This window comes from Odocoileus virginianus, chromosome 17 (genome assembly GCF_023699985.2).
Source record: "Odocoileus virginianus isolate 20LAN1187 ecotype Illinois chromosome 17, Ovbor_1.2, whole genome shotgun sequence".
NCBI classification, from domain to species: Eukaryota; Metazoa; Chordata; class Mammalia; order Artiodactyla; family Cervidae; genus Odocoileus; species Odocoileus virginianus.
In genome coordinates this window covers 35,491,900-35,518,764 of record NC_069690.1, presented here as the reverse complement: position 1 = coordinate 35,518,764, position 26,865 = coordinate 35,491,900, and the positions used below count along the sequence as shown (strand labels likewise).

At 48.4% G+C, this 26,865-nt stretch overlaps 1 protein-coding gene across 2 annotated transcripts; it reads right to left on the bottom strand.

Moving 5' to 3' along the window:
• Positions 1-13,718: 13,718 nt before the first annotated feature.
• PHB1 (prohibitin 1) lies at positions 13,719-24,325 on the bottom strand. Of its 2 annotated transcripts, XM_020871255.2 has the most exons (8): positions 24,237-24,275; positions 23,431-23,487; positions 22,882-22,996; positions 21,270-21,431; positions 18,690-18,832; positions 18,438-18,554; positions 16,203-16,298; positions 13,719-14,874 (listed from the first exon to the last, which is right to left on the bottom strand). In XM_020871255.2, exons 3-8 carry the CDS (start codon positions 22,967-22,969, stop codon positions 14,662-14,664), a joined length of 819 nt encoding a protein of 272 aa, XP_020726914.1. In that variant the 5' UTR covers positions 22,970-22,996; positions 23,431-23,487; positions 24,237-24,275; the 3' UTR covers positions 13,719-14,661. The 2 variants fall into 2 exon arrangements, with proteins under 2 accessions (XP_020726914.1, XP_070335428.1); XM_070479327.1 differs by lacking the exon at positions 23,431-23,487 and having other exon boundaries at positions 24,237-24,325.
• Between the last annotated feature and the right edge of the window lie 2,540 nt (positions 24,326-26,865).

Genomic DNA, 26,865 nt, shown 5'->3' with positions numbered 1-26,865 from the left:
ATTCTTAATCACTGGACCATCAGGGAAGGCTCACTCTTTCTCTCTCTCTTTTTTTTGACTGTCCCATGGGGCTTTTAGGATCTTAGTTCCCAGACCAGGGATTGAACCTGGGCTCTCTGCAGTGAAAGCGCTGAGTCCTAACCCCTGGGCTGCCAGGGAATTCCCTGGAGCTCACCCTTCCTAAACCTCCTTTGTCAAGCCTACTTTGGTCCCTTTCTTCCCCATCTCTGATGAGGACACCACTAAACACTCAGACTAGAAACTACAGAGTCATTTCTTCTCTTTCCTCCTTGCCATCCTTCCAAACTAGTCCACTTTCTTTTGTTTTCTTGAGCAGTGTTTTTATTTTATTATTATTTTTAATTATATAGTTGCTGTACAATATTGTATTGGGTTGGCCCAAAAGTTTGTTCAGGTCTTTCCATAATGTGTTCCCTAGTATGTTGTTCAGTCACTTAGTCACGTCTGACTCTCTGCGGCCCCATGGACTGCAGCCCGCCAGGATTCCCTGCCCTTTACCATCTCCCGGAGCTTGCTTAAACTCACATCCACTGAGTCGATGATGCCATCCAACCGTCTTGTCCTCTGTCATCCCCTTCTCCTCCTGCCCTCAATCTTTCCCAGCATCAAGGTCTTTTCAAATGAATCAGCTCTACATCAGGTGGCCAAAGTATTGGAGCTTCAGCTTCAATTGGAGCTTCAACATCAGTCCTTCCAATGAATATTTAGGATTGATTTCCTTTAGAATGGACTGGTTCGATCTCCTTGTATGTTATAGGTGTACAATATAGTGACTCACAATTTCTAAAGGCTATACTCCATTTATAGTTATTATAAAATATTGGCTGTATTCCCCATGCTGTACTATATTTTTTATTTTCTAATTTTTCTACATTTATTTTTTATTTTATATCAGAATACAGTTGATTTACAATGTGTTAGTTTCAGGGGTACAGCAGCGTGATTTGGTTATATATAGACATATATCCATTCTTTCATGTTCTTTCCCCATACGGGCTATTACAGAGAGTAGGGTTCCCTGTGCTCTGCAGTAGGTCCTTGTTGTTTTTCTGTTTAGTATGTGGTAGTGTGTATGTGTTAATCCCAAACTCCTAATTTATCCCTCCCCCTGTTAGTCCACTTTGTAAGGGCCCTCCCTTTGGTGTCTCTGGCCCTTACCACTGCTGGGCCACTAAACCAATCAGCCTCCTTGCCACTGTTCTGGTCCCTCTCATTTCCCCTCCATATTTCTGCCAGAGAATTCTTTCAGATACATGAGTCTGATTTGGGTCTCTCCCTTCCTAGCCTCTCCACATGCCTCAGGCTTAAAGGATGAAGTTCCACCTCTCAGCAGAGGATTGTATGGCTGGGCCCTGCTGACCCTTCTAAGCTGGTCACTCCCAGCTACTCTCTCTGCTCCCGACTCCCAGGCATTCACCCAGGAGCCACACCTTGAATACCATGCTCCCTTCTCAGCCTGCTGACTTATTCTACTTGACTTCTAAGACCAGTATGCCCAGCACCTTCCAAACACTGAAAGCAGGGAAGTTACTCCATCTTCATGCACTCTAGCACTTGGTATGAAATGCTTTTGTTTTATGCTGAAATGTGATTAGCTGTCTGTATGCTCTGTTGGTTCCTGAATGCTTAGGCGACATCTATCTTATTTCTATCCCTCCTTCCTTCCCTTCCTTCCTAGCCTGGTGTGGTCCAGGCTGTCTGTGAAGCACTGTCCCCTGGACATGAGGCATTGGGAACTTCTTCCCACCCGTCTCCTGCACTGTCTCCTACTCCGGTCCCCAACGGCTAATGCTGAAAAAGCAATCCTCTGTACCAGGTACTGTTCTAGAAGCCTTGGGCATACTAGCTCGCTTAATCCTCCCCACAACACCATGAGGTTGTCCCTTTTGGCATCTCCATTTACTGATGAGGAAGTTGAAGCACAGAAAAGTTATGTGTCAGTCCCAGGTGGTGGGGCTAGTCAGTGGCTGAGTCAGGAGTCAGACTCAGCATCCCGGATACAGGGGCTACTGGTCACCCCTGGTCAATGCCGTGCCACCTCACCCAGCCCTCTCACTGTCCCCCCTTCCCTCCACAAGAGTGGGTGCTGTTCCCAAGGCCAGTTGAACCCCCTTCCATCCTGCCCGGGGTGAGACTGAGGGTCTGGTGGCTCAGCTCCCTCTCCCCGCAGAGGGAAGGACGGACATGACAGGCTCCTGCTGGTCACCCCCGCCCCACTGTCCCTGGGGCCACTGCCTTCCTGGGCCAAGGCTCTTTGCATGGGATTGGAGCCCTGGTCTCAGTGGATCCGAATCATCTGTCTGGGAATGTCTGCCTGAACCCTGCCCACATGCCCCTCGGGCACCTGGAGGACTTTCCCCACCTGTTTTACCTGATCAACTTCCGGCCATTACTCACATGTCTTCTTCTCTGGGCCTTTTTTTTTCTATTCTGCCTTGCTTCCCCACACTTCCTTCCTGTTCTTCTTTCTCTTTACAAGAAGACTGGGTATTTTTAACCTGAGGTTTCCACTCACCTCTTACTGTCCGGCTGGGACTAGGTGGGGCTCTTGGCATGGTCTGCCAACCATGGGGGTTACAGTCTGTGGCCTCCCTGCCGAGCCCAGCCTCAGCCCTCACCCTTAGCCGTCTCCCCTAAGCTCTCCCTTCTCCACTTACAGAGGAAACACCCCAAACGGGCTGTTCACTGAAGCTTTGGAAATTGTTCAGGGCAGGTAGGGAGCTGACTTCCTCCCCGTCCTGCGATGCTGGGAGGCTGCTATGGAAGGTGAAGATCACTCACACTGGAGCCTCACCAGGCCTCCAGGGTCAGCTCTCAGCCCACCGGTGTGACCCTCATTGGGAAGCGTTGGGTGGCTGCTGCACCCTTGTCTGTGTTGTTTCCGCATTTTCGGAGAGGCAGCTCTGACTCCCTCTCTGCTCTCCTGTGCTGTCCGACTCCCTGCCTCCTGGCAACGCTTCCTGCTTCACCTTCCGCCTCAGCCCCAGCCCGGTCCCCCATCACTCTGTCCTCACCGGCCTCCAACCAACCCCCCGTCCAGGCTTCCCTGCCCTGCCGGTGCTTAAAACAAAAACTTGTATTTGAAGACCAAACAATTGCAAAAGGAAGATAACTGGGCTTCTAGAGTTTCCCAGTTATTATTTATTTTTAAGTTTGGTTTCTGTGCTCAGCTTTCTTAAAGAAGAGAATAGTGGCAACTAAAGGAGTTGATAGCTTAGATTCTCTTTTAAGCAACTGGCAGTGACTCACTGCAGGCTACTGGGCCCACGGCTAATGTTCTCTAAATAATTGATAGGCGTAAGGACTGCCCCGGGCAGTGCAGTATCCCACTGTGCCCTCTGAGTCACCACGAAGGATTAAAAGTATATTCAGCATTGTTTTTATGTTGTGCATGTATGCGTGCCGAGTCACTTTTAGTCGTGTCCGACTCTTTGCGACACTATAGACTGTAGCCCGGCAGGTTCCTCTGTCTGTGGCATTCTCCAGGCCAGAACACTGGAGTGGGTTGCCATGCCCTCCTCCAGGCGATCTTCCTGACCCAGGGATCAAATCTGCGTCTCTTACACCTCCTGCATTGGCAGGCGGGTTTTCTTTCTTTACCACTAGCGCCACCTGGGAAGCCTGTTTTTATGTTGACTGTGCTTTAAAAATTTGAATTCCTTAAAAAACAGGCCCTCCCCCCCGCCCCCATATAACCTATATAGTAACTAGCTGATTACTGATTGGAAATGGGCCTTCGGGCCTTGTAGACCTGACAGAGTTTGTGCAGCCCTCATCCCCAGCCTCGGCCCCAACCACGTCTCTGCTTCACACTCTCTTAACTGACCCACCACTTCCCCTGGTCAGCTGCCCCACGGTCCACTCCGAAGCAGCGATGCCTTCAGGCCCACCGTGAGCTGGGACTACAACTCTGTCCTGCCTCCCCTGTTTCCTGGCACCCCTTTTGGAGTTGGTCAGTCATTCAGTCTATAGACACTTATTGGGCATCCCCCATGAGCAGAGTGCCATGCTGGTGGGTGCTGGGACAAGACAGAAGAGGTTAGTGCCACCTTCAAGGGGAAAGCTCTCCCACCACGAACACCCAGAGAGCTGCTTACTGCAAGTTCACAAGAACTCTGTCTCACAATCGAAGAAGAAGGGGGAGTCAAACAGGTGGGTTTTATCAGAAAAGGTTTCTTGAAAGGGAGAGGCTGGAGTCTAACTTTGATTCTCAGTAGGGCTGTCCCAGCTGGGCAAGTAGGTGCACAGGGCTGTGAAGCTCATCTGGGAGTGGGACCAGAATTCCCCACCACCTCTGCCCGGCAGCTGCCTTGTGAACCCTGGGCTGCCCCTTCCCCCCGGGCCAACTGGGTGATAAGGACGGGGGACCAGCCCCAGCAAGGAGGAAGTGGCCTGGCTTCCTGTTTGTTTGTAAATCTCAGAGCAGCACCATGGAGCCATGAACCTCAGCTAAGCAGAGCAACCCCAGCCTGAGCCAAGAGCTCTGGGGAGCTCGCCAACCAACCCAGCAAGCCCTCAGCCAGCTGGGACTCCAGAGCAGGGACCCATCCACGGCAGCTGCGCTTGGATGGCCAGCCTGGTAGCAGCCATGCCAGCTTGGCAGGGACAGGAGGTGGAGTAATGAGTTCTCCAAAGAAGTTAGAGTCACACACTCACAAAATGAAGCCTCTGGGCAGCTCCAAGGGCTCAAGTAATACCACCCCCCACCTCAAAGATTATTTCCTAGGACCCTGGGCACATCTCTTTTGCCCTAGAGGGAAACCTTGTGCAGAGATCATTGGACCCTTTGAAAAATGGAGCTGCATGCATTGTGGTTTTGTTTGCAACAGCAAAATACATGAAAAACCACCACCAAGTCATTCAAAAGCCAATTGGTGACAACAAAATATGAGATTCAGGGGAAGTGCTGCAGCCATTCAAAAGAATGGGGTGGATTTGTTTGTGCTACTGTGGTGAGATGTCCAAGATAGTTCAGTAAATGAAAGCAGTCAGATATGGAAGAGCATGATCCCTTTTCTGTAAATAAGCAAGACAGCAGAGGACACATTCATATAGGCTTAGAGAGGGATGTGCTCCTGAATGCTTGACTTTTCATTTTCTGAAAGGAAATTTAAGTGACCTAACAGTGATTATTTTGGGAAAAGCAACTGTGGGAGAAAAGTGGTAGAAAGGTTTTCACTGTTCACTATTTATCTTCCTGTGCTATTTTCATTTTTAAGTGACGTATATATGATATTAAATATAATATTTAAAAAACAGTACCTGTGGGTACTGGGATTGTGGTTCACTCTGTTTAATTCTTTACACTTCTCTGTATCGTTTAAAATAAAAAATATTAGGCTTCCCTGGCAGTCCAGTGGTTAGGACTCTGTGATTCCACTACAGGGCGCATGCCGTTTGACCCCTGATGGGGGAAGATCCCACATTCTGTGTAGCCAAAAAAATAAACAAATGAAATTAAAATATCAAAGCAATAAGTATTATTTTTAGGCCAATTTAAGGAATTAGGCAGTGTGAATTTGCAAGATTAAACAGGGTAGAGCTAGGATCACACATTCTCCAGAAAAATTGACCAGAGGAGATGGGGAGAATGCTTTGCTTTAAGATCTGTACACATGGGTAAGAGCGGAGCTAATTCAGTGCTCCACTTTATGGATTCCTATGGCAAATGTTTGAACTGTTTCTGTTTTCCTTTTAGCCATTCCATTTCCCTGTTTCTCCTCCCATTTCATGGCCTCATCATTTAACTTTTGACCTGAACCAAGCAGGAAGAAACAGAAATCCGAAGGGAGAAGAAGATACACAGTATGACTTCAATACACACGACCCGATCACCTGTCACTTGACTTAAGTTGTATTCACTTCTTTTTAAAAGATCTGTGTTTGACTCATCTTCTGGTCCCCCGAAGCATCTAGCCCAGGACTGCACCCAGTAGGCACTCAGTAATCACTGTTGGACGAGTAAATGGACCAGCTTGTGTATATGACACTTGTCCTTTTCAGGTCTATTCATTCACAGAGCATCCCCGCAGTGGGAGTCCAAACTACCCCTGAGACTATCAGATTTTATTTTGCTTCTCCTCATGAGTGTTTGGGGAGTTGGAAGGAAACTCTTGGGGTCTCAGAAGGAGAATGTGATATCCCCTCTGTGTCTCACTAATCTATTAAAAACTGGTTAGTTCCCCCAAACTGATCTCAGGCCAAAGCCTGAGTATCCAACACCATTAAGAACCTGTCTGGTTTTAGAAAGAGTTAAAGCTGAACTAGTGGTGATCTCCCACCTGGCAAAGAGAGGGGTAGCACCAGTTTGGCTGGTGGTTGGGGCAGAGTATTTGGTATATTTACAGTCACAGATGCCCAGGGGGTTCTATATCAGGAAGTTGACTGCAGAGGGTCACCTCTATTTACTTACCCTCCTGGTTAAGGATAATGCTAGCTTGCGCTAACATCCTCCTGGTCCTTTCCCTGGGATCTTTATCTGAACATCTTGTACTTGTCAACACAGCCTGGCACCTGCAGCAGCTGGAAGGTTGCTGCCACCTGGTGGAGAAGAGACGCCACAGCCCTGGGCCTGAAACAGACTTGAGCGATGGAAGGAACCTTTGAAAACAGCTTCCATAGGACAGTGGATTTCAAAATTTTGTAGCCGTGGATCTCTTCCTTTAAGACCACTAAGTGACTGAGGCCTTCCTGTAAGACTGCTAAACTCAACACTGCTGTGGCTGTAGCAGGGGGAGCAGGGACTCAGAGCCCCAGGGGACACGTTCCACACTCCCCCGAGCTCACTTGGCAAACAGCTGTTTACTCCCTCATTGCAAGGATGGGGAAATGGAGACTTGGAGATATAAAGAGATTTGTTCTAATCCTTTGTATGAAACACATTTTGGAATATGTGCAGCCAACTTGTACCCCCAATCTCAAGTAAGGAAGGTCTGAACACAGCTTTCTGAATACTAAATCAAGCCTCCTCTCTCAAGACATCTGGGCTCCGGGGAGGAGGAGCCTGGAACTCAACTCCTCCAACATCTTCTTGTTTGAATCAATCCAGGGGCAGACCCATGATGGTCCCTATGCCCCTCTTCAATAACTGGCCTCGAATCAGGGACACGTAGATGCCCAAATAAGTTTTTTGATATCTGACATTAGGGAGAGGCAGGCAGTCCCTTTGAACACTAATAGGGATGGGAACAAGGAGAGTTGGGCATCTCCTGTGTGCTGAACCCTATGCTGAGCCTTTTTACATCTGTCATCTCTCTTATTCCTGCAATGTGGATATCTGTGTCCTTAGTTTTTTTTTGTGTGTGTGTGTCCTTAGTTTTGATGAGACAAAAAGGATGGTTAAAGTTGATGAGTAATTTATCCACGGTCTCCCAAGCTGGTAAGTGGCAGAGTCAGAATCCCAACATGAATCTTTCTAATTCTAGAACCTATATTCTTTCACAAACTTAGTTGTCTTCTGGGGTGAGAAACCTGGGACTTCCAGGCCAGCTCAGAGTTTCACAGTGTCAGCAAGGCTGACCGAGGTGCCCTGGCAGGAGGGCCTTAGAAGGCATAGGTGCTGTCTCTGATTCCCAAGTGCTATGGTCTAGCTGGGGATGGAAGTGCGCCCACAAAGGGACTGAAGACCCCACACGCACTTGCACACCCTGGCAGGAGGGCCTTAGAAGGCATAGGTGCTGTCTCTGATTCCCAAGTGCTATGGTCTAGCTGGGGATGGAAGTGCGCCCACAAAGGGACTGAAGACCCCACACGCACTTGCACACCTGTGAGTGCCAAGGATTTATAGGACAGGGGCTCCTGGGTATAGAATCCTGGAAGCTGAGAGATGAGATGGAAACAATACTAGATGGAGGGTGGATGCCAGATTCCACCCTTGGCCTTACCACCTGCATCCTATGGGATGTTGGGCAAGTGTCCTCCCCTCCTCCCCCAAATGAAGGGACTGTTCCTGAGGCCCTGAAAACCTTCTGCTCAATTCTGTGCTGTTGTGACTGCAGTGGAGATCCCCGAAGGAAGTGAGTGAGCTGGAGGGTTGTGGACATGGGAGAGGGAAATAGCATTTCACACTGAGAGGCTGGTGGAGGCAAGCAAGATAAAGAAGCCATTGTTAGCCAGAGATGGCAAGCTCCTCTGTTCTTGAATGGCTGGTGGAGAACAGGGTTGGCACAATCTACAGTGAGGAACATCTATAGGTTCTTTTAGGGTCTCTGATTGTCCAGGATAGACACTGTCTTAACCAAGAGACTCTCCCACCCAGCAGCTAAATGTCCCAGAGGCACCATCTCTGAAGTCACTGCTGCACTAGGCTCCCTTCCTTGGCTCTGGCCTTGCCTGGCTTGGAAAGGACAGTCCAACAGCAAACCCTCCTGGAGGGCAGACAAATGGAAAAGAAGTGGTTTTACCCCAGGCCTGGAGATCCTCAGACCCCTCGGTGACTATGGGGTCACCTAATTCCCATCTGTCTCCTACCCCATTCCCACTCTGCCTATTCCAGAACCATGTGCAGCTACGGAGACAGCTGGTGTTATATGTCTGTGTGCTGGGGCCTCGATGTTACTTTGCTTCCCAGTTCACTATAGCCTCGGACAAAATCAAGGACTTGGATGACAATTACATCATACCTGACGTAAAGCCCTCAGGTCTGAGACTTCCAAATTTCAGGGTTCACCCCATCTCTAAGGCTATCTAATCTCCTTAAGTCAGAGGTCAGCAAACATTTCCTATAAAGGGACAGACAGTAAATACTTTAGGCTTTGCAGGCCATATAATCTCGGTTATAAGTATTCAAGTCTGCTGCTGTGTGCAAACATGCATAGTTACTTTCCAACAAAACTCTACTCATGAACACTGAAGGCTGATTTTCATATCTTTTTTGTGTCACAAAATAGTATTCTTTTGATTTTTTCCAACCAGTGAAAACCACTGTTAGCTCATGAGTTGTACAAAAACAAGCAATGGGCTGCATGTGGCCTGCATGCCAGACTTTGCCAGCCCCTGACCTGAATGTTTGCAGCTCATTCAGGCAAATTTAGATGGTCCAAGCCTGTCATCAATAAAAAGCTTTTCTGGCTAATCCAGGTGGTTCCTCTGAACTTCCCTGGATGACAACAGCTTCCAGTTCCTTCAAAGTAGCCTTGCCCTTTTAGCTGTACTCTCTCTTCCAAAGTAGCTTGATTGGAGGATGCTGGAAATACACCCTCCTCCTTCTCCACACAGCGTCCTGGGCAAAGCTGTCCTCTTTCAAATCTAAACTAGCTTCCCCAGGCCAGTACATTTCCATTCTCTCCTCCAGCCATGTGCATCTGGGCCTTGCCAAAGCATCCCAGCCTCTACCAGCTGGGACAGGCCTCTTCACTCCTTTTTTTGTTCAATCCTCAACCCCTCTGTTGCCAGAGTTCCAGAGCTAAAGTCTTTTGAATAAAAGGAGAACTTATGTGTAAAGAAAGGCGGGAAGAGGTCAGCCACAGGCAAATTCCTGGAGAAGACGGATTTTAAATTGGACTTGAGACAAAAAGGAACCAGGATTGAAAGAGGGAGGTGAGAGAGGAGAGGTGCTCCAGAGAGAAGCAAGGGAGGGCAGAGGAGCGCGAGAGGAGAGTCCGCACAAGCAGGCCGCAGGAAGTGAGAGGGTGGTGGGACCTTTGTGGATGGGTCCGTCTGCAGGACTGTGAGCCCTGCTTCGGAGCAGCCTAAGGCCACTTAACATAATGGCGAGGGGAAAAGCCCTCACCTCACCTCTAACCTCAGTCCTGTATGTCTATTCTTCATCTCTTTATCTGGCTGACAAACATTCAGTAACTGCCACCAAGAGCCAGGCATGTTTGACTTGGGGGAAAAGGTCATGGGGGTTGAGGGGAAGAAGAGGAAGGGGAAATGTTGACTCGCATAAGGGTCCTGCCCTCCTTAAATGTAGGGCTGGAGGGAGAACACACACCTGCCACCCAAACGAGCACGAAGTGCTTCACAGGATGCGGATCAGGGAAGGTGTGTGCGTGCTAGAGAAAGAATCTGAGCTGGCATGGAGGGTGTGGAGGAGGAAACAGAACAGACTCCATCTTGGGCTGGACTCTGGGCTTTGAGCTCTGTGCCCAGTATCTATGGCAACGACATACCAACTGGAAAACCAGACCCGCGGATGGAAGAGCCCCAAGGCTCCTACCTAGACTTTCCACAGCCTAAAAGAATACCCTAATTATCTGTGTAACTGAACAGAATCATAAATTCTATTATGCTTATTGAGGTATGACCACGGGCCTATTGATAATTGTCCACTGTTAACTACCTAGGCTTAAGGCATATGAATCAATGGATTAACGTTGATTGTATTTTTCTTTTCCTTTGTTCAGGCTAGTTTCAGGGAATTTGGGGGGGTGGGTTTGGGCACGTACACTTAGGGTATATAAGGTTTTCACAAAAACTGGTTGGAGTCCTTGGCTAAGAGGAGACTCTGCTTTGGGTCCCTAATAAACTGCACTCCACTATCTGCATCGTCTTTCTGGGTGAGTTTGTCTCTTGAACGCATGGCTACAACAGATGGGGGACATCTGGACTCGTGAAATGTGGGGGAAGGGCTGACTGGAGGAAGTGGCACTGTGAGCAGAGGGGTGCAGCGAAAGTGGGGGGTATGCCGACAGGGGCAGTTTGGTGTGTGTTTTCAGAGGGGGGTTTCAGCATTCCATTTGGGACTTGTGTCACGTGAGTCTGTCCCGAACAAAGTAGGCCCCTGTCACCTGCACGCCCCGTCACCTAGTGCTACTAGCAGCTGTCCCTTTCCACTTGCATTTTCCAATAGCACTCCCCACCCCATGGGGCCACGAGGTAGGTAAGCGACAGTAAGCAGTCAAGTATGTTAGACTAGAAAAGCAGCGAGAGGAAGGCCTCGAATGCCCGAACAAGGTATTTGCACTTTATTAACCAAGGGAGGCTTCCCTGTTAGCTCAGCTGGTAAAAGAATCCACCTGCAATGTAGGAGATCCCGGTTCGATTCCTGGGTCAGGAAGATCCACTGGAGAAGGGATGATAGGCTACCCTACCCACTCCAGTATTCTTGGGCTTCCCTTGTGGCTCAGCAGGTAAAGAATCCACCTGCGATGTGGGAGACCTGGGTTCGATCCCTGGGTTGGGAAGATCGCCTGGAGAAGGGAAAGGCTACCCATTTCAGTATTCTGGCCTGGAGAGGGTTGCAAAGAGTCGGACGCGGCTGAGCGACTTTCATTTCACTTCAGCCAAGGAAGGAGTGGCTGCTGAAGGTTTTTAAGGAGAAAGGGGAAGAGAGCTACTTAGAAAAATGAAGTTTGTTGACATATATTCATTACTATGTATAAAATAGAAAACTAATGAGAACCTACAGTATAGCACAGGGAACTCTATTCAATGCTCTGTGGTGACCTAAACGGGAAGGAAATCCAAAAAAGGGGATATATATATATATATATATATATATACATACGTATGTGTGCTAAGTCACTTCAGTCGCGTTCGACTGTTTGTGATCTTATGGACTGTAGCCCGCCAGGCTCTCTGTCCATAGGATTCTCCAAGCAAGAATACTGGAAGGGGTTGCCAGGCTCTCCTGGTCAGGGATCTTCCCGACCCAGGGATTGAACCGATGTCTCATTATGTCTCCTGCATTGCAGGAGGGTTCTTTACCACTAGCGCCACCTGGGATATGTATACACATAGCTGATTCATTTTACTATAGAGCAGAAACTAATACAACATTGTAAAGCAACTATACTCCAATTAAAAATAAAGAAAAATGAAGTTTGGAAGAGTGTACAGGATGAACAGGAGGCCAAGGAAAGGCATCAATTACAGCTTCCTGTGACTGTCTCACCCAGGTTATTTTCAGTCAGAATGGGCTGCTTTACCCACAGGATTGGCAGATGGCAAAGGTCAAGAGAGGGCCTAAACACTCTTTCCTGCTGACGGCTGGACCACCGGCTCATTAGAAGAGCATCTGCTACACCAGGCTTGGACAATATTCTGTTGTCTCTCTCTTTCAAACTGACCCACCTGGGGATGACGGAAGAGCTCCGCCCACTTTGGTCCATACCAGCAGAACTTGTATAAAAGGCAGCAACCTTTGAGGGTCTCCTTTCCCAGGTTCCCCCAGTTCAGGGCCCAAACAAGAGAGCTATTCAGCCTGACCAAAGGAGACAGGGACGAAGACCCTCCCTGCGTGGCCCCCTCCCAGGCCAGGCCAGGCCAGGGCTTTTGATCCAAGGCCAAGAGAATCCTGAGCTGATAAAAGCCCATTGTGGCAGGCCTTCAGGGGACTCTGGGGCTGAGCAGTCACTTAACAGCCCTTGAACATTTGTGAAAAGAATTACTTGGCGGAAGTCAAGGCAGAATGAGGCCCCGGGCTACCACTGGCACCAATCGTGGCAGGGAGGCTACAGACAAAATCAGCAGGAACTGGCCTGCCTGCTGCTGAAGGGCTGACCTGGAGGCAGAAAGAACTCAGAAGCTAGGGAGGGCTCCCCTCACACACCTGGGTGGGAAATCCAATCTCCTGCCAAATGCGGGAAACAAACTGCTCTTTTAAAAAGGGCCTGGGGCAGAGAGGCGCCTCCTGCACTGCCCCCCCACCCCCCAGGGTGTCCATAGCAATAAACGGCAGGAAAGGAGGAAGGCCGCCGAGTGGAAGCAGGTCTGGAACCTATTTAGCAGTCAAGCTCTTTCTGCTCCAGTCTTCCATGCGTTTTGGGCTCAGGCACCTCACCACTTGCAGGCATCGCTACTTACTGCAAAACTACACAAGTAGGAAGAGTTATCTTGAGATGACTGATGCCAGGGAGGTGGTGAGGTGATGGGCTGAACAAGGCTCGCTCAGCATCAGAATGAAGCTGTGGTGGGAAGTTCAGCTGAGGGTCACGAGCCCATCACACGCATGTCGGCATGCTCACGGTGGCGGGAAGGGATGTGATCCCTGCGGAGGGGCCCTGGGTGGGGAGCTGGGTGGGTGCCGGGAGAACTCCGTCCCCGGCCCACCCCTTTCCCAGCTGACAGCTGGCCCTACCACTCTGGGAGAGGAAATGCAGAATCCAGGTCACAGACCAGCCTGCAGAGGCCTCTTAAGAGGCCGCTCTCCTTGGCCAGGTGGTGAGCCTGGGATTAAGCTGAGAGCAGAGGTGAAAGCACAGTGTGGGTGCTGACTGCACACTTGTTTCCGTTTTGTTCCTGAAAGGATCTGAGGTGGGTGACCGGCACAGCTCATTTCTCAATCCTGCCCCCCCTCCCCACGCCCTTCAAAGACCAAGGCCTTTCCACATCAAAGTAAAGCAGAATAAGCAATACAATCCCATGACAGGCAAGGCACCTGAAGCCATCTACTGTGTCAGTCCAACCAGAGCGCACTGAGGGCTTGGCACAGAGTATTTTATGTCAACCCCTCTTTCAGCAAATGTGCCTACAGCTCCCAACTCAAAGATAACAAAGGAAGTTAACAAACCTCCATCCGACCTTACCTTCTAAGTACCCATGTCATGATAAACCTCACTTGACACCACTGATTAATTTCAGGCTGGGGATGGATCTGGAACACGGCAACCCAGTGTTTTCTGAAACTAAAGCATTTCCTGCCCTGCCGGAGAGTCTGTCCTCTCTGGTGATACAAATGTGCACACAAAGACTGCTGGAATGTTCTGTCCTGAGCCCATGGTTCCCACAAACAAAACAAACCCATAAGACTGAGCTAGAAGGTCTGGGTGTCATTTATTGACAGTAGTTTACACACATTTGTCTTCTTCCCATGGTCATTTCCTTCAAGGCACAGGCACAGAGCCCTCTAGAAGGGCAGTCTCTGAACCAAGGAGCCAGGAACACTGGATGCACACGTCTTTGGCAGGCCCGTACAGCTCTGGCCGGATGCAATCCTTCAAGCTGGAAATCCGCCGGGTATTTGAGACACGAAGGTGGGAGGTGGAGAGGAAGGCCACAGGACTCTCATCTCGGTCCAGGCCTGCTCTCTCTATTCAAATCCATTCCAGGATTCTGGGGCGAGGGGAGAGCAAATCAAATCAGGCCCACCCACCTTCACGGAAGCAGATTCTTCGATCCGTGCCGTTTGTACACACCTGCTTCCGCTAGTCCCGCAGTTACAGAGCATCAGCTTTATGGTAAGAGATGGATCACTTCCTCTCTGACCCTCCCAACACCTCTCTTCAGCTGGGTCTGTGCAGGAACCACTGGAGAAATCTGAGGCCTGTGTTCACCACTCATCTGCGTGTGCCATCTTCCTCAAATCCTGAATGAAGGGCTGGTTGGAGGCTACAAGTTTACTCAGGCCTCCCACTGACTCCCAGCTCATTGACACACAAGGCCCTGCCTTTCTTCTGCCAATTGTCAGTGCCTGGGCAGGAATGCCAGCCGGCCCCAAAGATAGGAGCCAAGCTGGTCTGTGTAGGCACTTAGCAATTTTGGGTAAGAAGGTATATTAAAAAAAAAAGGGGGATGGAAATGAGAAAAATCAAAGAATTTAATCTGATTGAGTAATTAAGAGATCTGAAGTGATTTTAGTTTTATTTCCTTCACTTTAAGCCAATCATGAAGTTTCACAGTGATTTCTGGGGCAGGAGAAGGAAAGTGGTGCTGAGCAACTTCGGGGCTGTGGTCCAGATGGCCCAGGAGGCGTGGGCCTCACTGGGGCAGCTGGAGGAGCACCGACTGCCCGGCGGGCAGGTAGGTGATGTTCCGCGAGCGCGACAGCTGGTACGCGATGTCTTCCGCGGCCTCCAGCTTGCGCAGCTCGATCAGGCCGTCGCCTGCGGTGGCGAGTGAGTTGGCGATCAACTCCGCCGCCTTGGAGTCGCCCTCCGCAGAGATGATGGCTGCCTTCTTCTGCTGCTCAGCCTGCGAGGGTGGAGGCAGAGACCAAGATGACACCCTGGGGCATGGATGGTGGGTTACAGCCTAACAAGGGCTGCGTTAGGCACCCTCTCTGGGTTCTGAATGAGCTCTGGGATTTTGAAGGGCTCAACAAACACTGTTCACCCAATTCTCCGTTCCCCCATCATGCCCACTGCTCACTACTATAGGGACACATTTCGCTTGGCTGTATAGAGAGCTGTCTTATTTCAAAGTCCTCAATAACATTAACAGCAACTGAGGCCAGCCATCTACTATGAGCCTGGAGGATCCCAGGCCACGGAAAGCAAGAAAGAAAGGTAGACTCAATCCTCATCTTTCCTTCCAGGCCGAAGTCAAAGTGACTTTCATCAAAACCAGTGCAGCCAAGTAGGAGCAGCAGGCACAGGATGCTCCTTAGAGTGCGGGCTGAAGGGGTTCCCGACCAGGAACTTGGGCAGCCAGTACAAGACCTCCTGGCTTTCCCAGCTCTTATCAACAGGAAGATGTCTCTCTGCAATGCATGACCTTCAGAAGGGTGGGAGGAGAGCACTGTGCAGAGCCTCTCTGAGATTAACACACAGCTGCTCAACTGAGGCTCTGGGGCTGTTCACTCAACAAATGTTTAAGGATACCTAGTATCTACCTCAGGCACGGTTCTGGACATGTTCTAGAAGCTGGAGAGAGGCAGAAAAAAGAAAAAAAAATCTCCACCCACACGGAGTCTATATTCTTTGAAGTAAAACATCTACCCATATATCTCTCTTTGCTTGATTCTAAGGACTAAGGCATCTTGGATTAGGAATAAAAATCCAAGTGTATTAGTGGTGGGAAGAAGGAGATACATGAAATAAATACACCTTTGCAAAGACTGGAAGACCAGGCCCTGTGCAAATCCACCGCATCCCAGCACACTCTGACACATCTGGATGGATTTAGTGCTTGAAAAAAATCCAGCGACAATAGTATATCTGGTGTAATGTTTGATCCTTTAGGCTGTCAGCTTTCACTGTGTAACCAAGGTTAAAAACAACTTCTCAGTGAAGCTGAAAATATTCCAGAAGAAACATTTTTATTTCTGGGAGAGTGTTTTTGATCTTAGGGACGTGGAAAAGAAATTACTCTTCAATGATTTAGGAACATAACCTCACATATCCCTGACTAGACCCTAAAGACTCTGGAACCAATTGCAGGAGTACAGTCCTTTCAACCCCCTTCCGATGATCCCGGAAGAAGAGATGACAGATGATGAATTTCCAGGCCACCCAGCGAACGGGGCGGCTGAGCACAGGAGAAAGGGGAGAGAGGCTCCTGCCATCTGGTTGAGCACTCACCTTTTCCACCACAAATCTGGCCCTCTCTGCTTCCTGCTGAGCCACCTGTTTGGCTTCCACCGCTTCTGTGAACTCCTTCCCGAAGGTCAGATGCGTCTAGGGGGAGAGAGTGAGAGCAAGATGAGGCATTGTAATTGCTTCGACAGGGCTGCAGCAGAGCCCCCATGGCGGTGGAGGAAGAGGCCAGGAATGGCTCTAGCAGCTGGAGACGACATGAGGCCAGAACACCCTTCCACCTCCACATCCGTGTCCAAGCTGAGTTCACAGCCCAGAAGCCTCAGCTGCCTGAAGTGCTCCTGTCCATCACTGTCCTCCGGTAGGAAACAGCCCATGGGCACCAGAAGGTGTCTACTCAACGGACCACCTCCCTAGGGGAGGAGAACTGTGGGCTCCAGGACCCCCACCACCGACAGGGGCTCTTCCAAGGCCCTTTGATGACCTGTTCAAAGCCCCTGAGACCAGACGGAAAACCGAGCCCCTGAGAGTGAGGCACGCAGCTGGTTCTCAGGGATTCAAGAGTGTGAGGCTCTCTGCTTATAGATTAACCAGTCCACTGCTTTCTCACAGCATCCCCACCACAAAACAGGAAGAGGATGAGTGAGACTTCCAAATCATGATTTTGCAAATCACAGTATTCCTTATGAGCAAGCGCTTATGGTAAAAGGTTTAAAAGAAAGAGAAAGCAGGTAAAGATTACTGTTAGGGTGAAGGTTTAAAATTCTGATTATGCATAGGCCTTCCCTAGTGACCAAGTGCAAACAATGGGAACAGAGCTCAGCACTCCTAAAGTCTAATTTATTTATTTATCTAACTTTTTATTAAACGGGAAGAATAAAGGGGAGAGTAGTATGGGTTTTGCTATCAAATTCTACTTGGGGTGCTATCATTCCACCCCCACACTCCCAACTTCTGCTTTAAAAAAAAAATAAGCGGCTCAAAACCTCTTCTGGAGAGTAAATTGCAGTCCATTGTCTTTTCAGAATTTTTAACACTTCTAACTCTTATACTGCAGCTGTTCTACCTTGCTTGCTCCATTTCTGGATTCCTGTTCAAAGTTTGCGGAAGAAAATACGATCCTGAGAAATGAAAATGAAATGCGCATATTAAGGAATAAAATTTTTTTCCAGAAGAGCCAGCTGAAAGCAGCAAACTCCCCATGAAACCCAATTTTCTCCTCACACCTCTTAGACACTGTTTCTTGTGGTCAACCTGCATTTCCCCAGAATGGACTATGCGGTTAAAATTTAGCAAAATGCCAAGGTTCTCCTTAGGTTTTTACTACGTTCTCATGGCCGAGATGTTTAGATTAACACTAAGTGGGAGGGCCTGAGAAACTGCTCTGGCCACAAGGGCCAAGTGGCTGCAGCCTGGCGTCTTGCCAGTGGAGGGAACCCAAAAGCCTTCCACGGAGGCAGCGCCCCGGGGTGAGCGACGGGTGTGCGCAGGGTGACTGTTTAAACAGCTGCACAGAAGCCGAGTGGGGAACGGTGCCTTTCCCCAGCGACGCACAGGAGGACGGAACAGGAAACACTCTACTTCACTACCCGAACAAATCACTCCAAGTGATTCTTCCCAGAGAATCAGAAACACGACCCCTTTCCCTCACCCTCCCTGATCTGTAATGCTATCTTGCCTGTATTGCTTTCTGTCTGCACTGCGGCATTCCATGTCGTGTAAATACACAGACCACACACTCTCAAGAGGGTAACTCATGCCTCAGAGATGCCCCCATACCAGGCTTTGGGGGACGGAACCATTCATTTACGCTCTATCACCTTTCGTGGGGAGTTCTCAGGGTTCCCGTCACGGCACTTCAAACCCTAGGTGTCAGGAAATTCCCAAGGGTCAGGCTGGGAGGTCTGGGCAAGGGAGAAAAGACTATCCAAGCTGCTCCCTGGTCTCTTGGGTACTTTCTGTCTGTGTCAAAAGAGGTAAACATGACAGCACTTCCCAGGGAGCTGTGAGGAACACTCAGTCTGGGGAAGGTAAAAAATCTAGTGGCTAGGGACCACCTGGGGAGGACCAAAAGTCAAAATAGGAATGTCTGCGGCACAGGAGAGGTAGAAGAATCCGCATCTGAGAATAAACCCAAGGAGACTGTTGCATACCACTAAGAAGGTTCCATCTTTTCAAGTCTTCATCAAGGAAAGTGCAAGGTACGACCTCATAGTATCTACCCAGAAATGGAGCCAGGCACCCCCACCCCCCACCCCCCAGGCTCCCCAAGACCCTTACCAAGGATACATCATCCAAGATGAGCCCAAAGGTCGCTGCTCGCTCTGTGAGGTCATCGCTCACCTGTCTGGAGACCAGCTCTCTCTGGGTGATCAGTTCTCCAGCATCAAAGCGAGCCTGGTTCCAAGGGAAGGCAGAGGAGCCAGTCATGATGGCAAAGAAGCAGAATCCCAATCAGCCATCACCAAGCTCTTCCTGCCACTGAGTGCGCTCTTGGGGGCTGGGCTAGAGGCCGAGGCCCTGCTCACTCACCACCACGGACTTGAGGATCTCTGTAGTGATGGACGGCAGCACGCGCTCATCGTAGTCCTCTCCAATGCTGGTGAAGATGCGAGGAAGCTGACTAGCAACCGGCCGGAAGAGGATGCGCAGGGTGATGTTGACATTCTGTAAATCTGAGGGCAGGGCACAAATGCTGGAGTTAAAAATACAAATCACATGGCCTCCTATGACCTCCCCTATGCCAAATCTGCTACAATTTATAAGTAAAGTTGCTGATTAACAAATCCTTCAAGGTGAGGTGCACAGGTTCATGGTTTCTTTGGTAGAGAACCCAGCAGAGCACCAGTGCTAATAACTCCCCAAAGGATTCTGGTGATGACAGCTTTTTCGTGTCCTGAATGCCCTCTGACACGAGCAAATTCTGATTACAGGTCTAGTAGGTGCCATGGAATCTCTGGAATAATGAATATTTTAAGCAAAGAAATAGGCCAATGCCAAGAATTCTAGGATAAGGCCTCTCCAAGGCCGGGTTAAATGTGGCTCAAGGCAGGAGTATGCTTTGGAGAGGTGATTGTGGGTCCAGTGGACTAGCCGTCCAGGGACTGGCTATGCCTTAACTCTGATGTTTACTTATTACACGGCCCCACTAAGCCTTAGCCTCTCTCAGCTTATTTCCTCGTCAGTACGAATGGGGATGATATCATCTGCCTTCCAGGCATGTTGGGAGAAACTGAAGGAGGAAACGGGTACAAAAGCACTCTGTCAAATATGCAACAGAGGTGAGGGGTTATCAGACTCATCGAGAGACCGCTTCTCATTACCAGTCAAAGCAGTCAAAGGACCCAGGGAATTACAACTTCCCCTGACAATCCAGCTGTGCTTGGAGCTGAGGCACTGCTTGCAGTCATCAACAATATGGACCAAGTGCCCATGAGATGAGTTCTGAACCAGGCACCAGAGTGGGAAATGGTTACACACGCGCTCATTAAGGCCTTTAAGATAAGATGTTTCTTAATGAACCCCACCCCACTGTTGATCTCCTCTGAAGCAGTAGGCAGGCCAGACCCTTTAGAGGAGGCTCGTCCTCTCCCTCGCTGGGAGAAACAGGATAGATTAGACAATACCCTGTCCCCTCCCCTGTCCAACAATACTTCTCATTCTCAAGCACCAGCACAGACGCCTGTTCCTCACAGTTCCCCTCTGCTCTCCTACACACTGCATTCACCACACCCCAATTCTCAACGCCTGTCCACATCTGTCTCCCTTGCTAGATCGAGCTCTTAAAGGCTCCTGCTTTACTCATCAATGAACTACCCCACCCTCCAACCCAGCACAAAGCCTGACACGACTGTAGAAAGCAAACATCTGCCAAGGAACATCCACGTGACCCTCTCCTCTCGCACAGAATGGTCACAGCCAAGCCAGCATCTGCCGCTCCATTTACTGCGGTGCACCTCTGTGTGTATGATGTGGGGGAAGAACCGTGATAGCAATTCATTTCAGGCTCCAGCTAGGGAGTCAGTGGCATGTCAGACACCAGATTGCTCTCAGGGACGTGTGCCTTGGCCCAGAAGGTAACAGTGTGACAGCAGCACTGCTGGAGACATAGGCCTTGGAAAGCAAGGCAAAGGGTAAGTCAGCTGTGAAGGCAAACACAACAGCTGGAGATCAGTTTACAGTCACCGTGGGGGAACAAGAACTGATGGGAAGGGTCAACCAAGAGAGACAGCAAAGGCACATTCAGATTTCTTTAAAACTGGATCGCTATGCAACTACTGAAATGTATCTGTTCATGTCTCTAAATTCATACAGTTGTGTATGTATCTTGAATATACAAGCACACCTCATTTAATTGTGCTTCGCATACACCGTATTTCCTACAAATTGAAGGTCTGGGGCAACACTGTATCAAGCAAGTTTATCACCACCATTTTTCTAACAGCACCTTCTCACTTCATGTCTGTGTCACATTTTAAAAAATATTTATTTGGCTGATTTGGGTATTAGTTGTGGCACACGGGATCTTTTGCTGCAATACGGGGACTCTCTAGTTGTGGCTCGTGTGCACCCCCTTGGTTGTGGGATCTTAGTTCACTGACTGGGGATCGAACCAGTATCCCCTGCATTACAAGGAAGATTCTTAACTACCAAGAAAGTCTGTGAGTCACATTTTGGTAACTCTTACAATATTCCAAACTTTCCCAATATTATTACATTCATTATGGTAATCTGTGATGTTACTACTATAATTCACTGAAGGCTCAGATGATGGTTAGCAATTTTTAGTCATAAAGTATTTTTTAATCACGGTATGTACACTGTTTCTTTAGAGATAAAGCTATTGCACCTGTAATAGGATACAGCATGGGATAAACATCTATATGCACTGGGAAACAAAAATATTTGTGTGACTCGCTTTACTACAACATTTGCTTTGTTGCAGGAGTCTGGAACTGAACTTATATGTCTTGAGGCATGCTTGTATATTTCTTTCTCTGTAGCCACATAAAACTCTTGAGGAAAAATATTTAGGGAAGTTCAACCTATTCTGGATCCCACAGCACCCGTTCCACACACTCTACTTCTACCTGACCCACAGATGAGACTCACCTTTGCTACCAGTGATTACTGGCACGTTACGTGGTCGAGAGCGGCAGTCAAAGATGATTGGTTTCTGTACCCAAGGGATGAGGAAGTGAGTCCCTTCTCCTACGACAATGTCCTGAACTCCCCGGAACCGGTCAAAGATGACAGCTCTGTGCCCAGCATCCACTGGGAATGAAGGATAACAACAGGTCAGAAAAAAACCCTCACCCTTTAACCAAAAGGATCATGCCTGAAAGACCCCTGGTGTGTTCTGTTCATATAGTAGGTCTCTTGCTCTGTCTTCCCACACTTCAGGACTCCAGAGGATTCTTAACAGCTACAAAACAAAGCAATCACTTTCTGTTTTGTGTCCTCCCAAGGACTTCAGTAACAGGATCTATTCTCAGCATTCTTCCTCCGTGAAACTGGCTGCTGATTTTCTGATTAACCACTCCACCCGTGAACTCCCACCAACACATTCCTAGGAATCAGCTCCCAAAACTTCCTTCTAAAACTCACAGTCCATCCTGGTTCCAATTTAACCCAGTGTTCCCAGAAACAGCACCCTTCCTATGGCAATCCTAAAATTTGGAAGTCCTCATTTTTTTCTTTCCAACAGCTTGGTTTCTCTAAAGTCTGAAGGGGTTATAGAACTGTCTTGCTAATTTCAGAAAGAAATTAATGATGGTGATTATAGTCTAGCCATGCAGGGTGGCCAAAAAGATCAGTGTATAAAGCTGGGCCACAGAAGCTGAGTAGGCTTTTCTATCAGCCACTTTCTGTCTCTGCCTTTTTGGACTTTACAGTTGGTCCAGTATCCTCACTCTGAAAGTAATCCTCCTGCTGTCAGAGTCTCGCGTGAGGTGGGTCAATCTACTGCTGTTTTCCAACAGTGAAGTTAAGAGAATATCAAAGCAGGAGGGGTCTTAGACACAAACTAGTTCAGTCCTGCTGCTTGACCAACGAGAAAGCTGAGTCCTATGGAGGGGAAGGTGACTTGCCTAAGGTCACCCAGAAAAGTAGAAGAAAACCTAGCTGGTTTTATTTTTTAAATTTTTGGCCACACCGCTCCACCTGCAGGATCTTAATTCGCCAACCAGGGACCAAACCTGCGCCCCCTGCAGTCTTAACCACTGGACTACCAGGGAAGTCCCCAAAAGACAGCTTAAAGTCTGGTTACACTGTTAAAAGCTGGGCAATGCATCTCAAAGATATTTTCTCGGGAACAACTCAACTAGAGCAGAGCAAAAGTTTCTGCTCAGATCAAGGTCACCAAAGGTCTAAAGACCTTGCTGAGTTACTTCCCACACAAGCAGAAGAGAACGCACTCTCCATTTCAACTGGCCAGCAAAATCCTGACATACTGCTACAGCATCACTTTAACAAGAGAAGGTAGAAACACCCAACTAGGTTGGGAGACTCTCTGTAAATAAAGGCTCTGAGAGAACCTATGGCTACAAGGACAGAGGTTCTGATGACAAGGCCATCATATGGTGCAGGATGGCAGCAGGTGAGCCTTCTTGGTCACAAATATATTCACAGCAAGCGCTTGCCAACAGGAGTGTCACATGGGCTAGGCAGACCAATGAAAATCCTCTGGCAAAGGTCAGTGACCCACCACCCCTCAGCGCCTCACCATTATACAAGGCAGAGTTCACCACGCCTCCTGCAACGGCTAAGGCAAGACCAAACTTGCCAATGGACTCAAACACTTTGGCAGCCATGTCTCCTTTGGCTGGACCCACTCACACCTAAGGGGGTAAAAACAAAACAAACAAAACAACTCAATCCCCAATCCTCAGAGGAAGCCCTCTCTGAGGCATCCCATGCATTTCTCAAGCTAGCAATTTATTTCCCCATTCCTGAGAGCTCTAAATCTTCAACTGAAAGACATTTCATAAATAACACTCTGCAGCTTGTAAAAGTGTATAATCAATTCCTCTGATCTTTTCCCGCTGCCTTCTTTTTCTACTACTTAAGAAATGGCCACTCGGGTATTGGTTCAAAATGGGAAGAAGGCATGGGCTGGATTACCCATAGAAAACTTAGCACCATACCAAAACAGCCTCTCATCTCCTGGACCTGCAGGCCCCAGAAGAGAGGCTCCAGAAGGGGGGTTGGTTCTGTGCGATTTTGATTCAGAAAAGAACGTGATTCCAACAACAAAACAACAGTAGCAGCTAACCTTTACAATAGGCAGTCTTCTAACAGCAATTTGTGTATTTAATCTTCACATCAACCCCTATGAAGTAGAGGATTACACAGATGAGGAAACTGAAGCACAAAGAGAAGTTAAGTTACATGAGAAGCCTAAGATCAGGCAGCTATGAAGGAGGCAACCAGGATTAGAACCTGGAGGTCTAATTCAAGAAGACCGACCACGGTTAACTCCTCACCACGGTTTCTCAACATCAGGTATTAAGAATGAATGACCTGTTATTATGGAAGCAGGCCCTGGCTGACGTTCTGGGGCCAACAAATCACGAGAAATAACAGGGCCAAAAAGGCACTAAACAGCTGCACCGCGAGCAACAGCCCTGGAACAGGTCGGGGTGGGGGCAGAGGCGGGGTGGGCGGGAGCGCGCCTGACCGCTCTACAATCTGTCCTTGCACTTAAACTTTGTCTTTTCTCCGCCCCACTGTCGTCGGCCACTTCAGCTTCTCGCCCTCCTTCTCAGGCCTCAACTTCTAAGTATCTTCATCTCTATCCGTGCACTTAACTACTCCATTCCCGCGATCAGGACGCCCAGTCCTGACCCCTCGGCCTTTCCATTCCTAATAGCTTCTGGATTATTCCTCACCCTGCCCCCATACACACCTACCTCCCTCTACGCAACTCCTGGCTCCTCCCAGGCTCACCCCCTTCCCCTCCGACACGAGGCGGACCCAGGCACACACCCTGCCCGCCCCAACTTGAGACGAATGGGAACGCTGAGGGGGAACTGCAGAGACGCCAGGACGCAGACCACAGCCGCTCCCCAGCATTCTCACCTGCTTCCACTCTGACCTCCACATGAATTCCCCAGCCACAGATTGCGCGTGCGCCGGACAGCTCCTCCACGTCCCCGCCCTACTACCAAGATCCGCGCTTCGGATTGGTGACGACGAGCGCTATGCATTCTGGGAACGGTGGCTTGCAGCCTTACTGTTGTTCCCAGGCTCTTCGCAGGTGAACTACAATTCCCAAAAAGCCATGCAGGGGCTGACCTGCGCTGAAAAACCTTTTGTCTTTGGTGGTACTGAAGGCCCAGAGGTTGCCGCAAAGCATTTAGGGAGCCGTAGTTTCTTGGGGGCTAAATGCACGTGCCTGTTGTGAACTGAAGCTGGAGGCTACCAGAAGATGAGCCCTAAGGCGCTCAGAAGGAGTAGCTGGGCCTGCTGGCTGATGGACGAGATGGGCAAGGGCAAGTTTATGGCTGATGAACGAGGGCGGGTGTGCACGCGGGATAAAGTTGCGAAGTAACTGGTGGACTGAGAGACGGAGGGGCTATCTTTCCAAAGCCCTGTCTGGAAGCGACCTGAGTTGTGGAACATTGATTGCCAGAGTCAGAGAGAACCTTAGAAATCATCTGGACTAGAAAGTGAGACCCAGAGAGAGGAAGGGAGTTAGGGTCATGCAACAGTTTAAAAGGGGATTGGGCTTAAAGTCTGGGTTCGGTGGACACATTTTTTAAAAAGTCTTATTTGGGGTGGGATGTTTCAAGAGAACAGCATTGAAACATGTATATTATCTAGGGTAAAACAGATCACCAGCCCAGGTTGGGTGCATGAGACAAGTGCTTGGGTCTGGTGCACTGGGAAGACCCAGAGGGATCGGGTGGAGAGGGAGGTGGGAGGGGGGACCGGGATGGGGAATACATGTAAATCCATGGCTATTCATTTCAATGTATGACAAAAACTACTGTAATGATGTAAAGTAATTAGCCTCCAACTAATAAAAATAAATAGAAAAAAAAAAAAGTCTTATTTGTCGGGAAGGGGAACACATGTAAATCCATGGCTGATTCATGTCAATGTATGGCAAAAACCACTACAATTAAAAAAAAAAAAAAAGTCTTATTTGGAGAATTTGCAAAGATAGTACAGAGAAGATGTGTAATCTTTACTCAAATTCACCTACTGCTGACAATTTGCTCCATTTACTTTTTTTATCTAAAGCAATAAAATAGCCAGTTATTTTATCAGCAAATTGGGTTTACTTGAGAACAGCAAAGAATTGCAATTCTTGGTCAGCAATTTATGGCAACCCACAGGCAAATCTGCAGAACAAGGAAGAGGACTTTTTTTTTAGTGGAGAAGGGTGACTTGGAAGGGACTGTCATAAACAAAGAGGAAACTGGGGATTTGAAAGTGTGGCTTTTCATTGTCTCAATTGTGACAGTCTCTTATTGGCTGGGCTGTTTCTGAGCAAGGAGAAAATTTTCTTTCCTTCTGCTGGAAACTAAAGTAGTAACCTTCTTATTGGAGATGCAAAGCTGTCTCTTCCTGTTGAGTCTCTACCTGTTGATAGGTTGTGAGAGTTCCCCTTTCTGTACTCCTGACTCAATTTAAAATGAGGTTTCTGCTTATTAATTTTCACATCTTATCATTTGTTCCCTCCTTTTCTCCCTGCCTCCTTTCTTCTCTTTCTTTGTATTCTTGAAGAATAAAGGGTATCCTCTTACATAACTTGAATCAATTTAATCTAACTTCTGCATTCCATTTTTTCCATTGACCCAATAATGAACTTTATAGCAGTCTTCTCCCCTCACCCTCCAATACAGGAGGCAGTCAAGATTAGGTACTATATTTATTTTTCATGTCGGTTTAGTCTTCTTAATTTGTCCTCAGGCTTCCTTGCCTTTTGTTATATTAAAATAGAAAAAAAGAATGTTCCGGTATTGGGTTTCTCTGATGTTTCCTCATAATTAGATTTGTTGTTTTGCATTCTTAACTGAGGTAGCTAAGTGGTGTATGGACACTTAACTTTAATGAAACCAGGCCCATTTCTGGATTCTAGTATGATTGGATTCTTTCAGCTTCTTTTTCCTGCATTCCTCTCCTCTCTGTCTCTCTCCTTTGTCCCCGCTTGGCACCGGTGGGGTAACAAAGGGCCAGAGATATGCATGGCAGCACTCTCCAGGTAGTATGTATTTACCCTAAGTGCCCACAGGCTTTTCCTCTGCCTACCAGAATGCACACTCTATGAGAGCTGAATATTTAGTCTACTATCTTCATTGTTCTATTCCCAGAACGTTCGACAGTGCTTGGCACACGGTGGGCACTCAGTAAGTATTTATTGAATGAATGAATAATGAAGAGCATTGAAGTGGCTGGTTAGGCAGACTGTGGCCAGGAAGCGCAAGGCGGTATGCTCCAGAATCCTGCAAGAACAGCCATAGTATTGTGCGCTTCCCTTCTCCTCTCACCAGCAGGATGCTGAAAATATGAAAAGAAGAACAATTCTTGTATGTTTTATAACTTTCAAGTCTGTGTATCTACAACATCCCACATGAGCATCATTACAACCCCTTATGTTCTACAGATAAAGAAGTCAAAGTTCAGAGGTTAAATCACTTGTTTGGGGTCACTCATCTAGTCAGAGCCAGACTGGACCGGATCACACGTCTTCTAGGTCTAA